This window comes from Nerophis lumbriciformis, linkage group LG22, assembly GCF_033978685.3.
Source record: "Nerophis lumbriciformis linkage group LG22, RoL_Nlum_v2.1, whole genome shotgun sequence".
NCBI lineage: Eukaryota > Metazoa > Chordata > Actinopteri > Syngnathiformes > Syngnathidae > Nerophis > Nerophis lumbriciformis.
This window is the reverse complement of record NC_084569.2, coordinates 3187859-3204958: the sequence shown is the minus strand read 5'-3', so window position 1 is coordinate 3204958 and position 17100 is coordinate 3187859. Positions and strand designations below refer to the sequence as shown.

The 17100-nt window shown below is 41.2% G+C and overlaps 1 protein-coding gene across 1 annotated transcript in view; it reads left to right on the top strand.

Moving 5' to 3' along the window:
• Positions 1-13654, top strand: part of LOC133615665 (uncharacterized) — an 18787-nt gene extending 5133 nt beyond the window's left edge. The window contains exons 2-3 of the mRNA XM_061974421.2: positions 176-287; positions 11619-13654. Of these exons, the coding sequence (XP_061830405.1) occupies positions 11673-12992 (1320 nt within the window). The 5' untranslated portion in view covers positions 176-287; positions 11619-11672 and the 3' untranslated portion in view covers positions 12993-13654. The remainder of the gene's footprint in view (positions 1-175; positions 288-11618) is intronic.
• The last annotated feature ends 3446 nt before the right edge of the window (positions 13655-17100 follow it).

Sequence of the window (17100 nt, the reverse complement as noted above, 5' to 3'; positions counted from 1 at the left end):
TGTGTGTGTTTGTGTTTGGTATGTGTGTCCGTGCGTACGTACGTGATAATGGGGAATATGGGTCACCGGGGTATTGTTTTTAACTTTGCATTTCTTTTATGTATGAAAAGCGCTTTATAAATAAAGCTTGATTTGATTTGACTTTTCATTCAATGACTCTTTTAACTTTCAACAGAGAGGATTCTTCTTCCAGTGAAAGTCTCCTCATTCTCCGTCTGCCTTCCAATCTCTTCACACCAGCAAAAGTTTGCCTCTTGGAGCGGACAACTAACTAGAAACTTCTTCAGGTAGTTTTCATCACTCTTTAATCTTGACCAGCTAACTGCTATGAGATAACTGTCACCCTTAATTATGATGTATAATATTTGTGTTTCATAACATGATGTTTGTTATACTTTCTAGTGATGCAACCATTAATCAAAGTTCAAGTTCAAGGTGATATTTCTTTCTTTGTACCCGAAGGTAGAAAGAAGCTTTGATTCATATTCTTTTGCTTTGATTAATAGTTTGAGTGTAACTAATAAAAATTGCTAAAAAAAAAAAAACAAGTTAAAGGGGAACATTATCACAATTTCAGAATGGTTAAAACCATTAAAAATCAGTTCCCAGTGGCTTATTATATTTTTCGAAGTTTTTTTCAAAATTTTACCCATCACGCAATATCCCTAAAAAAAGCTTCAAAGTGCCTGATTTTAACCATCGTTATATACACCCGTCCATTTTCCTGTGACGTCACATAGTGAAGCCGACACAAACAAACATGGCGGAAAGAACAGCAAGCTATAGCGACATTAGCTCGGATTCAGACTCGGATTTCAGCGGCTTAAGCGATTCAACAGATTACGCATGTATTGAAACGGATGGTTGTAGTGTGGAGGCAGGTAGCGAAAACCAAATTGAAGAAGAAACTGAAGCTATTGAGCCATATCGGTTTGAACCGAATGCAAGCGAAACCGACAAAAACGACACGACAGCCAGCGACACGGGAGAAAGCGAGGACGAATTCGGCGATCGCCTTCTAACCAACGATTGGTATGTGTTTGTTTGGCATTAAAGGAAACTAACAACTATGAACTAGGTTTACAGCATATGAAATACATTTGGCAACAACATGCACTTTGAGAGTGCAGACAGCCCAGTTTTCATCAATTAATATATTCTGTAGACATACCCTCATGTCAGCAGGCCAGGGAAGCTAGGGTCGATATTCTTCTCTTGATCATCTTCGGGACGGTGTGAGCCAAGACATCCAGGGGGTTTAGCTCGCTCGTCTGCGGGAACAAACTTCCGCCATTGCTTGCCGTGCTAGCGAGGTCCTTTGTCCCTGAATTGCTCACACACTCCGGCAGATTCAATGGGGGTCTGGCGGCAGATTTCTTTGACTTTATGGTTGGAAATGCATCTGCTTTGAGTGTCGCAGGATATCCACACATTCTTGCCATCTCTGTCGTAGCATAGCTTTCGTGGGTAAAGTGTGCGGAACAAACGTCCAATTTCTTGCCACTTTGGCATCTTTGGGCCACTGGTGCAACTTGAATCCGTCCCTGTTCCTGTTGTTACACCCTCCGACAACACACCGACGAGGCATGATGTCTCCAAGGTACGGAAAACAGTCGAAAAAAAGGGAAAATAACAGAGCTGATTTGACTCGGTGTTTGAGAAAATGGCGGATTGCTTCCCGATCGCTCCGAGAGCAAATATTAGAAAGGCGTTTAATTCGCCAAAATTCACCCATTTAGAGTTCGGAAATGGGTTAAAAAAATATATGGTCTTTTTTCTGCAACATCAAGGTATATATTGACGCTTACATAGGTCTGGTGATAATGTTCCCCTTTAAAAAAAAAAGGTAAGGAAAAGTAGAACAACTTAAATGTAAGGTAAATTTAAAAAAAAGTTGAATTGATGGTAAAATATGGTTTTATACATATGAAGGAAACTTCATATGTATAAACTTGTTCCTTGAAATACACATTGAGGCTTTGAAGTGTTTTTTTCTCTCGTATCGTTTTTGGCACCATAAGCGAAACCAATAACAAAGGAAAGACCACACAGCATTGACATAATGTCTCTCAAATAAAAGCAAACTAAAGAGTAAAATACTGAAAAGTAGGGTTTGGGTTCAATCAAATTAATAGATCAAAATGACAAATGACCTTTTATTGCTTGTATTTTGACAACGTGACTGTTACGTTCCCTGATGGCTCAGCGTCTAGGGACTATAGGAGAACGCAACATAAAAGTGTATAAACCAAATGAGTTGTAAATTAAAGACACAGAAGCCAAGAATTGAAAACCAAAAACTAGTGTTATTGAAAAGTAACCAAGAGGGGGGGGGGGGGGGGGGGGGGGGGGGGGGGGATTACAACAAGACACAACACTAGCCTAGCTTGGGAATACAGGTGCTGTCAAAGAAATGAACAAAACATACCAAAATACACCTCTAGAAAAGAAAAGGTAAGCTGACTAACTGAAGCTATTTAATTAGCACAAACCAAAAACCTACCTATCTACTCTAGCCAAAGAGGGGCTCCAAAACATACAAGGGTGACAGCCACCACTAAGCTTGGTGTCTCTATACACAAACAAATCCTACGTTTGTAGTGTATAGAGGCCTCTGTCTAGTGATGCATCGGCGCATGCGTCGAGCTCATAGAGCGAAACCCTGTGTCGGTGCGCGTACCGCTTTTAGAAAGTCACGTGACCGATCATGAGCTGTTTTGGTCACGTGACCGATACGCCAACTGTGTCGCACTGACGCCTCCTCTGTGCCCTGTGAGCGCGAGAAATAATAACTAAGAAGAGAAATCGTCTAAAATGTAATACGTCGGAAAAACTTTATAATTTTTTTTATATATATAAAAATGTGTAAAAAATAAAATTAACAAAATTCCCAGTCCACAATCATCCACAACACGTTCTCTTAGATTTCCATGTTATGATACATGTTCACATTATTTATTGACTGTATCTAAAAAAGATAAAAATATATTTTTATTTAAATGAAGATATGAAATAATCCTAAATGAAATACAATGACTTGGTTTATATTATTGTATATACTAGGGCAGGGGTCACCAACGCGGTGCCCGCGGTCACCAGGTAGCAGAGGTGGGACCAAGTCATTGTTTTGCAAGTCACAAGTAAGTCTCAAGTCTTTGCCCTCAAGTCCGAGTCAAGTCCCGAGTCAAGACAGGCAAGCCCCGAGTCAAGTCCAAAGTCAAGACTGGAAAGTCTCAAGTCAAGTCCTAAGTCCTGCATTTTGAGTTTCGAGTCCTTTCAAGTCCTTTTAACCACAGACTAATATATTAACACAGATTGTGTATGCTTTTCAAACGCTGTATTTATTTATTAAAACAAGTGCATTTTAAATTGCAGGAAAGAAAATTGTGCTGACATTGCACTTTATAATAGCACTATTAACCAGTCATTTTAAACATTAACTCATTCCTTTACAGAACAAACACATTGAAAAATAAAGTGCAAATGTACTTATTTGTACAAAAGTGTTAACATTGAAAAAACATGACATATACGTGAACATAACAAAAAAGTTGTACTTTTTATATGTCAGGGCCCTATGCTGCATTGCATTTGCAAAAGACCAAATTAGCCAAGAGTCTGTCAGTCATTTGTGCACGATGGGGGCGTAGTATGATGCCATTATGGCTGAAAACTCGCTCCGCTGGAGCACTGGAGGCAGGCACTGCCAAGACTCTCATGGCCACTTGGAACAGTGAAGGAAGAGTCTTCATGTTCAATGCCCAAAACAAAAGGGGGGAGAGAGGTTTTTTGGGTTGGTGCACTACTTGTAAGTGTATCTTGTGTTTTTTATGTTGATTTAATTAAAAAAATAAAAAATAATAAAAAATAATATTGCTTGTGCGGCCCGATACCAATCGATCCACGGACCAGTACCGGGCTGCGGCCCGGTGGTTGGGGACCACTGAGGTAAACAACCAACAGTATGTCAGAAAGCTAGCTAAAACGGTACCCATATTCATAATATAGTATACATTTTAACTGACCTTTATTTTACTATTTTTGTCTTTTTTTAGGTGGCTAAAATACGCGGTGCTGCTGACCGCCGTCTAACGTTACGTGTGATATATTGACTAACGTAACCCTGCTTGAAAAAAATCACTGAACAAAAAGTATGAATAAGGTAGTGAACTGCAACAGATTCCCGTGTTTGCAATAACGTTATAACGTTAGCAGTGAGTTTTACAGCCTCACTGATTTAACTACACAGAAAATAAAAGTCACGTTACTTAGCCAATAAACGTTATCTTACATTCAAAACTTACCGTTCTTTGTGCAACTTCAAATGCCGGACGAAGTTGGAAGTTGTTGCCTCTCCATCAGTAATTTTCGAACCGCATGTGTTGCATACTGCAAACCGTTTTGGGTTGACCACCTCGTAATTTTTATACCCAAACGAAATTATTTTAGGTATCATTTTTTGTTCACTGGCATGTGGTTTGGACATGTCTTCTTCGTTGGTTGTCGTGCAATTTGATTGGATGAATGCTGTGTGATGAAAACAAAGTAGATGTAATTTGATTGGCTGTTGTACTGAGAGCACACCAGCTGACACACGCAACGCTGATAGACAAGTACACAATGAAAAATACGGAGCGCTCCCGAATAACTTTTTCATCTTTGGGTTTTGGGGAAAGTAGCAAGTCATGTCAAGTCATGTCAATTCAAAAGGCTCAAGTCCAAGTGAAGTCACAAGTCATTGATGTTAAAGTCTAAGTCGAGTTGCAAGTCTTTTTACATTTTGTCAAGTCGAGTCTAAAGTCATCAAATTCATGACTCGAGTCTGACTCGAGTCCAAGTCATGTGACTCGAGTCCACACCTCTGCCAGGTAGCCCGTAAGGACCAGATCAGTCGCCCACTGGCCTGTTCTAAAAATAGCTCAAAGAGCAGCACTTACCAGTGAGCTGCCTCTATTTTTTTAATTGTATTTATTTACTAGCAAGCTGGTCTCGCTTTGCTCGACATTTTTAATTCTAAAAGAGACAAAACTCAAATAGAATTTGAAAATCCAAGAAAATATTTTAAAGACTTGGTCTTCACTTGGAATAAGCGGTAGAAAATGGATGGATGGATGGGTCTTCACTTGTTTAAATAAATTCATTTATTTTTTACTTTGCTTCTTATTACTTTTAGAAATACAATTTTACAGAAAAAATACAACCTTAAAAATGATTTTAGGATTTTTAAACAAATATACCTTTTTACCTTTTAAATTTCTTCCTCTTCTTTCCTGACAATTTAAAGCAATGTTCAAGTAAATTTATTTATTTTTTTATTGTAAAGAATAATAAATATTTTAGCTTCTGGTTTTTCGACGAAGAATATTTGTGAAATATTTATTCAAACTTACTATGATTAAAATTTAAAAAAATTATTCTCGCAAATCTAGAAAATCTGTAGAATCAAATTTAAATCTTATTTCAAAGTATTTTGAATTTCTTTTAAAATTTTTGTTCTGGAAAATCTAGAAGAAATACTGATTTGTCTTTGTTATTATTATTAGGTAAAATCCCATTGAGATCAAAGATCTCTTTTCCAAGGGAGACCTGGCCAAGAGGGCAGCAGCAAGGTTACATTAAAAACAGTAAACAAATACATAAAACATCACATTTACAACATTAAAACGTGCTCACATGACACATGTGCATACAGACAAGGTAGACTGCAGTCCTTTCACAGAAGCTTTAAACTCTAAAGCTTTAAACTTGTTAGAAATATAGCTTGGTCCAATTTGTTAAATATTCTAACAAAGTGCAGATTGGATTTTAACCAATTTAAAACATGTCATCAAAATTCTAAAATGTATCTTAATCAGGAAAAATGACTAATGATGTTCCATAAAAAAATTTTTTTATTTTTTCAAAAAGATTCAAATAAGCTAGTTTTTCTCTTCTTTTTGTCGGTTGAATTTTGAATTATAAAGAGTCGAAATTGAAGATAAACTATATTTCAAAATTTTATTTTAATTTTTTTCTTGTTTTCTCCTCTTTTAAACCGTTCAATTAAGTGTTTTTTTCATCATTTATTCTCTACAAAAAACCTTCCGTAAAAGGAAAAAAAAATGTACGACGGAATGACAGACAGAAATACCCATTTTTTATATATATAAATGTATTTATTTAGCTATTCTTGTTTAAATCACACTTACGTGTAACTTACAAATGACAATATATTTATTTATTTAAGTGTGTATCAAACTGGTAGCCCTTCGCATTAATCAGTACCCAAGAAGTAGTTTTTGGTTTCAAAAAGGTTGGTGACCCCTGTACTAGGGCATCAAATCAGTGTCAGTTGAGTCGGTCCATAGGTTGCCTGTAGGGATTTTTAATGTCCAGCAGATGTCAGTATTTAGTGACAAAGTATCGACACAGTATCAATACAGTTTTGCAATGTGTCGAAACGCTTCATGACGCCTCATCAACCCATCACTACCTCTGTCTAACCTTTCCCAAGACTAGGTTACAGATACTTACAAAAGTTGAAAGGTAAAACAAAAAGGAAGACTCAAAAACAGGTGGCACAAGTTCAGCAAAGAGTTTAACAAAAATGATTACAAAACAAAATAGCGTCAAAGACAAAGTAGCGTCTCTCCAAGCTCCACACAGCATGTCAGAAAAAGAATCCAATCCTTGATCCAGTGGTGAGCAGGTGATTTTAAACAGGCTGGGAGGATGAATGGTGGTCCGGGATTGGCTGGCTGATTAACAGGTGAAACGAGGAGCAGCTGGGATTAGGAACCGGTTGATTGGCAGCAGAGGCAGTGAATGAGTGTGACCTGTACAAACAAATAGAGGAAGAAACACAAAACAAACAAACCACCACTACGTGGAACGTAACAGTGACTTCTTCCCGGAAGTGAGAACAGTCAAGATGTCTGTTGTGCAGCAAGCAGCGTGGGAACTATCTGACTAAACAAAGGGAACTAGATCTTCCTGGAAAAAGCAGATGCCAGCATAAAATCCAGCTGTGCAATGGAATAGATCCTTATACTTTGGTTCTGTCGATCTGACGTGATTCTACACGACAGAACAGGTGAAAACTCTGAAAATAATGGAGGTCCACAACTTATTTGTGTGTGACTGGGTCAAGGAAATTGGTATCTGGACTCTCCCGGATAAATATGCATCCTTGTTGCTCGGCTAAGCTTGCATTTTATGATAGGACTTGCGAGGAACGCGTCCATGTAGACCAACTAGTGCACCAGTCAGCTCCACACCCTCGACTGCTTATCCATTTAACAAAGTAACAATTACTCAATCATCGCCAGTAATTATATATGTGGTCCGACACGTTTGTCTACAAAATAAACAAGAGGGGAGACATAGAAGTATTTTATCTGACAAAGTATCATTCACTCTGACTTTCTGGTTTCTATTTGTTGAAAAAACAAATAATATCAAGATAATACTTTCATGGGAAATACTAAACGAGTAAAGTATATTAAAGTGGATCAAACTTTTAACGATGCGGTAAACTCTTCAACTCTGCTCCCTTGACACTTTGTCGTCGTGGTTTCCTAAATTGTCGCACTTTTACACCCTTCTTGAAGACACTTGTATCGTTTTGGCGATGTGAATGTTTGCTACAGCAGAATACAACGCAGGCATTGGTGCCGAGTAGCCATTGAGAACAGACGCTGCTTGACCACCACGTGTGTTCAATGAGCTGGACCTCATCTCATTCAAATACAATTAATACACTGAAAGTGCAATTCTGGCTATAAACTGTCGCTTTAAGTATAGTTTGGGCTGACAACAAATAACAATCGTTATGTATAAATTACAACATATAATCTATAAACAGACTGTGAACATTTGATGATCAATTAAAATGACGTGGCACACTTACAGCAACCTGCATTACCACCTACCGCCAGCAACAGGCGCTGTTTAACCACAATAATCTAACCCTGGAGCTACATTCTACCAACTTACATGTGGAGGCTAAAATAATACTTTTGACTTTTAAAATGTGTCTCAATTGATTTCAAGAAACACGCTGCACTTAAATACGACGCCATCTTAAAAACAATATGCAATTTGTATATTTTGACCCTCTGAGCTTATCGTTGGACACATCTTGGCATGAGACCAGAGGGCATGAGACCAGACTACAGTAGGATGGAAGTGGGGGGGGGGGGAATAGAACTGAATCTGAAAATCTGCAAGTTGAAAATAAAAACCTGTAAGACTTGAATAAAACAAATGACACAAAATACATCAACAATTTTTTTTTTTTTTATGTGCTTTATTTTTTAGTTCAACAACCAATACCGTATTTTCCGCACTATAAGGCGCACCTAAAAACCACAAATTTTCTCAAAAGCTGACAGTGCGCCTTATAACCCGGTGCGCTTTATATATGGATTAATATTAAGATTCATTTTCATAAAGTTTCGGTCTCGCAACTACGGTAAACAGCCGCCATCTTTTTTCCCCGTAGAAGAGGAAGTGCTTCTTCTTCTACGCAAGCAACCGCCAAGGTAAGCACCCGCCCCCATAGAACAGGAAGCGCTTCTTCTTCTACTGTAAGCAACCACCCGCCCGCGTAGAAGAAGAAGAAGCGCGCGGATATTACCGTACGTTTAATTTCCTTTGTGTGTTTACATCTGTAAAGACCACAAAATGGCTCCTACTAAGCGACGGGGATCCGGTTCATGAAAAGACGCAATCTCTCCATCCGCACACGGACTATTTCACAGCAACTGCCTAAAGACTTTCAAGAAAAGCTGGCTACTTTCCGTGCATATTGTAAAAACAAGATAGCTGAAAAAAAGATCCGGCCAGAGAACATTATCAACATGGACGAGGTTCCACTGACTTTTGATATTCCTGTGAACCGCACTGTGGATACAACGGGAGCACGTACGGTGAATATTCGCACCACAGGGAATGAGAAGTCATCCTTCACTGTGGTTCTAGCTTGCCATGCTAATGGCCAGAAACTTCCACCCATGGTGATATTCAAAAGGAAGACCTTGCCAAAAGAGACCTTTCCAGCCGGCGTCATCATAAAAGCTAACTCGAAGGGATGGATGAAGAAAAGATGAGCGAGTGGTTAAGGTAAGTTTACGCGAAGAGGCCGGGTGGCTTTTTTCACGCAGCTCCGTCCATGTTGATATACGACTCCATGCGCGCCCACATCACGCTGGTTTTTAATATATTATTAAAGTTTGACTGACCTATCTGACTGTTTTTTTGACATTTCTTTAGCGCAGTTAGATGCGGCTTATAACACGGGGCGTCTTATAGGTGGACAAAGTTTTGAAATATGCCGTTCATTGAAGGTGCGGCTTATAACCCAGGGCGCCTTATGGTGCGGAAAATACGGTACTTGCTTTAGTGTCCATGCAACCTTTTCTACAATACCAAGTTGTTTTACATTTTCAATACCAAAACTTAGTGTTGTGGCTTCATAGGAAGGTATTGCAGTAGCAGCAAAAGCAGGAACAAAAATCACATACCACGGCAAGCAAGGATAATGTGTGAGTCACAAGTATATAAGGGACAAATGGGACAACAACACGAACATCCTCACATATTACATAAATGTGTCATTATTGATGTATATATAATTGGAATTTACTTCATAAATGTGTCAGAACTTTATTACATAGAAGCCCAGACTTCCCTCTCCCCAGCTATCTCCTCCCAAGGCGTTCCCAGGCCTGCTGGGAGACATAGTCTCTCCAAAGTGTCCTGGGTCTTTCCGGTGGCCTCCTACTGGTCGGACGTGCCTTGAACAACTTTCCACGGAGGTGTCCTACGGGGGCATCCTGACCAAATGTCCGAACTACCTCATCTGGCTCCTCTCCATGTGGAGGAGCACCGGCTTTTCTCTAAGCTCCTCCCAAATGACAGAGCGTCTCACCCTATCTCTAAGGGAGAACCTGGCCACCCTACGGTAGAAGCTTATTTCGACAACCCAAAGCTAGTGACCATAGGTGAGGATAGGAATGTAGATTGAGTGGTAAAGTGAGAGCTTAACTGTCGGGATAAGCTCCCTCTTCACCACACAAGACCGGTGCAGAGTCCGTATCACTGCAGACCGATCCACCTGTCGATCTCACAATCCACTCTACACTCACATTTAAACAAGACCCTAAGGTACTTGAACTCCTCCGCTTGGGGCAGCATCTCATCTGCAAGCAGGCGATGACACTCCACCCTTTTCCGGGTTAAAACCATTGTCTCAGACTTAGAGGAGAGGTGCTGATTTTCATCGTAGTCGCTTCACACTAAGCTGCGAACTGACCCAATGAGAGTTGAAGATCACACCCAGATGAAGCCAGCAGGACCACATCATCTGCAAAAAGCCAATAACTACTCCTGCAGCCACCAAAGCAGATCCCTTGCTGTGCCTAGAAATTCTGTCCATAAAAGTTATGAACAGAATTGGTGACAAAGGGCCGCCCTGGTGGATTCCATCCCTCACTGGAAACGGCTCCGACTTATTGCCAGCAATGCGAACCAAGCTCTGACACAGACCATACAGAGAGCCGAATGCTACTATTAAGTGGTCCGATGCCCCATACTCTCTGAGCACTCCCCACAGGATTTACGGAGGGATACAGTCAAAAGCCTTTTCCAAGTCCACAAAACACATGTAGACTGGTTGGGCAAATTCCCATGCACCCTCAAGTACCCTGCTGGAGTATAAAGCTGGTCCACAGTTCCACGACCAGGACAAAAACCACACTGCTTCTCTTGAATCCAAGGTTCGACTATCTTGTGTAGCCTCATCCTAAATATACCTGAATAGACATTACCGGGAAGGCTTAGGAGTGTGAGCCCACAATAGTTAGAACACACCCTCTGGTCCTCCTTTTTTAAAGAGAGGAACCACCACCCCAGTCTGCCAATCCAGAGGCCCTGGCCTTATGTCCTTGAAATTATGCAGAGTATTGGCAGGCAAGACAGCCTCACAGCATCCAGAGCCTTAAGGAAATCAGCAAGTATTTTCATTCCCGCACGTCTCCTCTCACTGGTTGAAACTCCAGAGTCGAAGAGGGTCCTGCTCCTGTCGTGAAGTCTGGTTCCAGAACCCTTGCCATTCGTGAAGGTGAGACCGACAACATCCAGTTGGAACTTCTCCACCTCCCACGCAGAGAAGTGGCGTTCTACATCCCTCGAGCTAGCTTCTTTAGCCGAGAACCAGACTGCCACGTTTCACCCGGCCCCTATGGCCCCTCCCATAAGTGGTGAGCCCATTGGAGGTTTTAGCCCATTTTGCCTCTTGGGGCTGTGTCGATAGGCTCCAACCCCCCCAGGCGGTAGAAAATGGATGGACATGTTTTCTTTTTTAGACTGGAATGAAGTTCAAGAGTAGAAAACATTTGAATCCAAAATGTTTTTACCCACTTTCAACTCCCCTGAAGACATTTTCATCCTATCTACTCTTTTGAGCTAAAATAGTTTTCTGTGTATCATTGATACATCAATGTTTTTGAAACTAAATGTTTTCAATTAAATATGGCAGATTATGTACAAACATTTACCTCCAAAGGACAACAAAGTCCTCAATATACTTTTGAGGGTTACATGAATCATTTAAATCAGTTTTTAATTCTGTTTTGCAGTCTTTCCGCCACTGCTGAGTTGAGCTAAAGGCCACAAAGAACAAAAGCATCACCATGTCTGAAGAACTCAGGCTGGTTCTGGTGGGAAATACAGGAGTTGGCAAGAGTGCGTCTGGCAACACCATCTTGGGCCGCGAGCACTTCCGCTCAGAGGTCAGCTTCTCCTCGGTGACCCGTACATGTGAGCAGAGAAGCACTGAGTGGCTACTGGACACTGACCAGGAAAGACCAACAAGAGTGAAGGTGGTTGACCTACCAGGCTTCGGGGACACTCACATGAGTGAGGATGAGATAATTACTGAGATGGCTAAATGTTTGGCTTTCTGTGCTCCAGGACCACATGCTTTTCTCTTGGTGGTGCCGATAGGCCGTTATACAGATGATGTGAACAAAGCTGCGCTAAATGTAGCCAACATATTTGGGGAGGAAGCCCTCAAATCTCACACTGTGATTCTTTTTACCAGAGGGGATGATCTTAAGGGGAGGAGCATTGACAAATACCTGAGAGATGCTCCGGCTGACCTTATAGGTCTGATCAAAAAATGTGGCGGCCGGTACCACTTGTTCAACAATAAAGACCCCGGTAATGTGGCACAGGTTGGACAACTCTTGATGAAAGTGAAGAGGATGGTGGAGAAAACTGAAACTGGGTTTTATACCAATGATATGTTCAGAAAGGCAGAGGCCATCCTTCGGGAGGAGGAGAGGAAGAGCAGCATGGTCAGTTTCAATAGTCTGTCTCCATCCGCATCTGGGAGAAACCCTCTCCCGTCTCCCTCAACTGCAGACTGGGAGAAGCTGATGAAGAAGCTGAAGTGTGTAGTGGCTTGTGCCGCTATAGGCGTGGCTTTGGGGGTTGCGTTTGGCGTGGCTGCCCCCTTAGCAGCTGCAGGCATGGCATATCTTGCAGGGTCTGCAGCCGTCGCAGCAGCTGCCTCAGGACTAGCTGCATTAACAGTCGGGGCGGCGGTCGGTGCAGGTGTGGGTGGCCACGTTGGCATTAACTGCGGTCTTAATGCTAATAAGAGTACAATGGAGGGTGTTAAGGAAACTGCCAAAACAGTTAGCAAAATAGGATGTGTTGCAGTAGTAGCTTGTGCATGTGTCGGGGCTGCTGCGGGTGCAACTGCAGAAATAGTTCCTGTTCTCTGGGGAACATCTTCCAGCACATCAGCAGTTGCATCAGCTGGTGTGACCAGTGCCCCTGTTGCTCAATCAGCCATCATACCTGTAGTGAAGACCGTGGCAAAGGCAGCAGCAGGGGTAGCAGCAACAGGGGCAGCAATATCTTTTACAGTGAAAATTGGTAAAAGAAAAACTGACAACTTGGAAGAAAGGTACGTGGAGGTGGATTTGAATAAAAAGAAACATTGAAACGTCTCAAATTCACCTCCAATGGTTGGATAGTTGACCACAATTTTAATGGCAACCATTGGAGGGAGTTCATACATTATCAAGCCAATATTGCCTTTCATCTTGCTTCTATTGATTTGCACCTTTAGCAGGCAGGTCATTTGTCCGTCCATAGTCGGGAATACGTCTTTTTTATCTCTGTAAAAATATTTTAAAAATATGTTCTGTTTTTCTTAGTTTTTTCCGACCTACAATCATTTTGAAACAAACAACATGACAGCAAGATATTTGTTATTTCATGCTATACATTACGAATCGCTATTCAGATATATTAAGTTAGATAATAATAATGATTGTACTCTTTATGATTTCTGCACTTGGATCAGTTAGAAGTGGAGAGGGAGTCAAAGAGACAGAAATTGGCTATAAAATCCAAGGCAGAATCCAGTAAAGCAGAAACAAAAAGGAAAATGCAAGTTATACACAATCTGCTGCACCTGGGTGGGAAAATGTTTTTTACCATAGTGGGAGAGATTTTTGAACATGCTTATTTTGAATATTGTTCTTTTTTTTCCCATGCAGTACACCACAACCTTGGCCTTTTGATTTTCTTTTGGTGAATGGTAGCATTTGAAATTGTATGTTCTGATGGCGAGCACCAAATAAACCATTCTTAAACCTTCTGGTCTTGTGGTGTTTTTACTTGCCAGCAGTGCCGGCCCAAGCCTCCATGGGGCCCTAAGCAAAATTTGATTTTGGGGCCCTCTATTTCTGCCAATAATATTGATTGTTGATCATTCACACACCTACTATAAACTCATTGCGGCTCTGGCAGTGTTGTTTACATGATCCTATTGTCAGCCTGGCATGTCTTTACAAATGACATGTCATTTATAAAGATATGGGGGTGGCCCAGTTAAGAACATAAATAATACCAATGAATGAACGAATGATGTCCAGAGTGCCACATATGGTTCCTAATCTTAAAATGTAGAAAACATTCAGCTACAAGAGTGGCCTGGGGTTGAACAGTCCAAGTGATAAAGCTTTGTATTTACAGTAAAAGTGTCATCTTGTCTCATCAGTCTTGTACATATTAGTCTTTAATTACTAGTTTACATTTTTAGTTAATTGTTCATATTTAATGTTTACTTTGTACAAAGAGAGCGGAGTCTACTGAAGTTAAATTCATCAATAGTTTTCCCCTTTGAAAGACGCAAGGCAAAATCCTTCCATTTCACCATGTTGCGACAATGATCTTCACTGTTTTCATGCTGTTTCAGCAGTGCACCTATGTTGACCCAATCCCGCTGTCCCTCGGCTGACACTTTCAAGGACTTTTTGGAAAATAATTTGCAGCAAAAGCAATAGACTGCATCTTTACTTCTTGAATAAGTCAGCCAGCTACGCTTGACTTTTTCTCCATTGACTAGCTGTCTGTAGGTATAATGATAATGAAAACTTGGGCCATCATGCCGTTTGGGGAATGAAAAGTTCTCCTTAATAGACAGTGGTCCTCTGATCACCTGCTCAGTCCTGTCTGAATCTGAGAGGAAAGATATGGCGTCACATTAGTGCCAATAATCCAAGCGCATAAAAACTGTTATCGCGCGCTGATTCTCCACTTTGTGCGCGCGCGACACCCTTTTGCACGCGCGTGGTGTCTTTTTGCGCGCGCGCGGTGCCTTTCTGCGCGCGCGCCGTCTCGGTCTATGCGCTCTCTGTGTACTCCTGGCATCTCTCCTCGCGCTGTCTTTTTTTTTTTGGCACTTTGGGGGCAGGTATGCTTAGACGGCCCCTCCTTTCTGATTGGCTCTGAGCATTTTTCATATGACCAATCATTCTCCAGCGTAGCAACGTTGTAGCCATCTTACCTCGGACAGCTAGCCTCAATCATTACATTGATGTCAAAGCAAGTTATGGTAATTTAATTAGTACATGTACCAATTAAATTACCATAACTTGCTCGATTTTCGACCAATTTACAAACGGTTTGCCTTGTTACAAATCTTATTACATGTAGATATGACATAGGATGCTGCACCTGTTGAAATTACCTCTTTCGCTATAAAAAAAAAATGACTTAATTGTGCAACATAGTTGTGTAGGGTCAGTGATAGTCAGTTCTCTGATTATTTTAAACTGTTTCAGAATACATTATTAAAAGGCTATTTTTAACATTTTAAAAACAAAATTCAAAGATTATTTCATTAATTTTATGGCTGAATCAAAAGAAATTCCATAAATTAGAAAACAAATGTTCAAGAAGAAGTGAAAACTTTGCGCCTATAACAATCTTGATACATATTGACGATGACCCGCCCTGCTATACTTCTGATTGGCTCTGAGCATTTTGCCTGACCAATCAGAAAGAAGGGGCCGTCTAAGCATACCCGCCCCCAAAGTGCCAAAACGAAACATGCCAGCGCACAGACCGAGACGGCGCGCGCGCAAAAAGGCACCACACGCGCGCAAAAGGGTGTCGCGCGCGCGCACGAAGTGGAGAATCAGCGCGCGATAACAGTTTTTATGCGCTCGGATTTTTGGCACTAATGTGACGCCATAGCAGGCGGCAAACGTCACAGGTGCAGCAGAGGCAGCTTTACATTTAAAGAGAGGCAGGAAGAATCACTAAGCCTAGATCAGCAGCAGCACTCTGTTGACCTAAAATTGTGTTTTTGTACAATAATATATCTTTGATCATTTAGAAATCATCAGTCAGACTCGTACATGCAAAAAATTAAAAATAAGATTTTTTTGTTAATTGCTTTTGGGGGCCCCCTGGTGGCCGCAGGGCCCTAAGCAAGAGCTTAGTACGCTTATGCCTTGGGCCGGCTCTGCTTGCCAGTACCACTGAATTAACGCTACGTTTCACCGCAGAGCACAGTAATGTTGTGGTGTGGCTCACTCAATGCATTCACCCTTCATTCTAGTGAACAATTTGTGTTTTGAGTTCAGAGCACTACTTTAAACTACTTTCTGGCTTTGAGAAAAACTAGGAAATCAAGAATATATACAATTCTTCACATATAAACAAGTTTGGCAGTATAAAAACAGTTTCATTTTGAAATTGATGTGTATTTTTGGTCTTGTCTTGCTGGTCCGGACAGAAGGGCGACACGACAGTGCGGCTGGATCAAAGGAGACGTCGGAGACGCTTTACTCAACTAAAAGTTGCTTTATTACAAGCAAGCCTCCTTATACAGGACTGCAGTTCCTGGAGGAGGTCAAGTTAAAAAAAATGAGGCACTCCTAAATTGGAGAAGCCAAATCATCAGTTCCTGTCTGTGTGTGTGTGTGCTAAGTCAGGACAGCACACCCTGACCATAAAGGACTTAAACAGACATTCAATGACCAATATGAAAAACTTGGTAAAGTACTGGAATGTCAAATCAAACAACTACCTTACTTTAAAAAATGATACAAATATTGTGGATCCAACTGAAATAAATGAAGCATTTAGTAAACGTTATGAACAATTTTATAGCTCAGAAATACATTCAAACACACCCAAGTTCATACTTGCCAACCCTCCCGGATTTTCCGGGAGACTCCCGAAATTCAGCGCCTCTCCCGAAAACCTCCCGGGACAAATTTTCTCCCGAAAATCTCCCGAAATTCAGGCGGAGCTGGAGGCCACGCCCCCTCCCGCTCCATGCGGACCTGAGTGACGTGTTGACAGCCTGTTCTCACGTCCGCTTTCCCACCATATAAACAGCTAATGACCGAGGGCGAGTTCTTGGTTTCTTATGTGTGTTTATTGTTAGGCAGTTTCATTAACGTCCTCCCAGCGCGGTAACAACACACAAAAACAGCAGTCAAGTTTTCGTCCCCCGTAAAGCAGTTCGTCTGCCGTAAACAGCAATGTTGTGACACTTTTAAACAGGACAATACTGCCATCTACTGTACATGCATATGTGACCCACCCATAATGTGTCACATTTTTGTGTTGATTTATTTATTTTATTTTGTGGTTTGAATTCGTTTTTGGAGCTGTCATTCCACATTTATCAGTATTCACATTGGTCAGTAGGGGGCAGTAGGGCGTTTCTTCCCAATTGAATGCTATCACCCGCAGACCGGAAGTGTCTTGTCATTCTGATGAGCGCGACCAGTCTGTGAACAATTG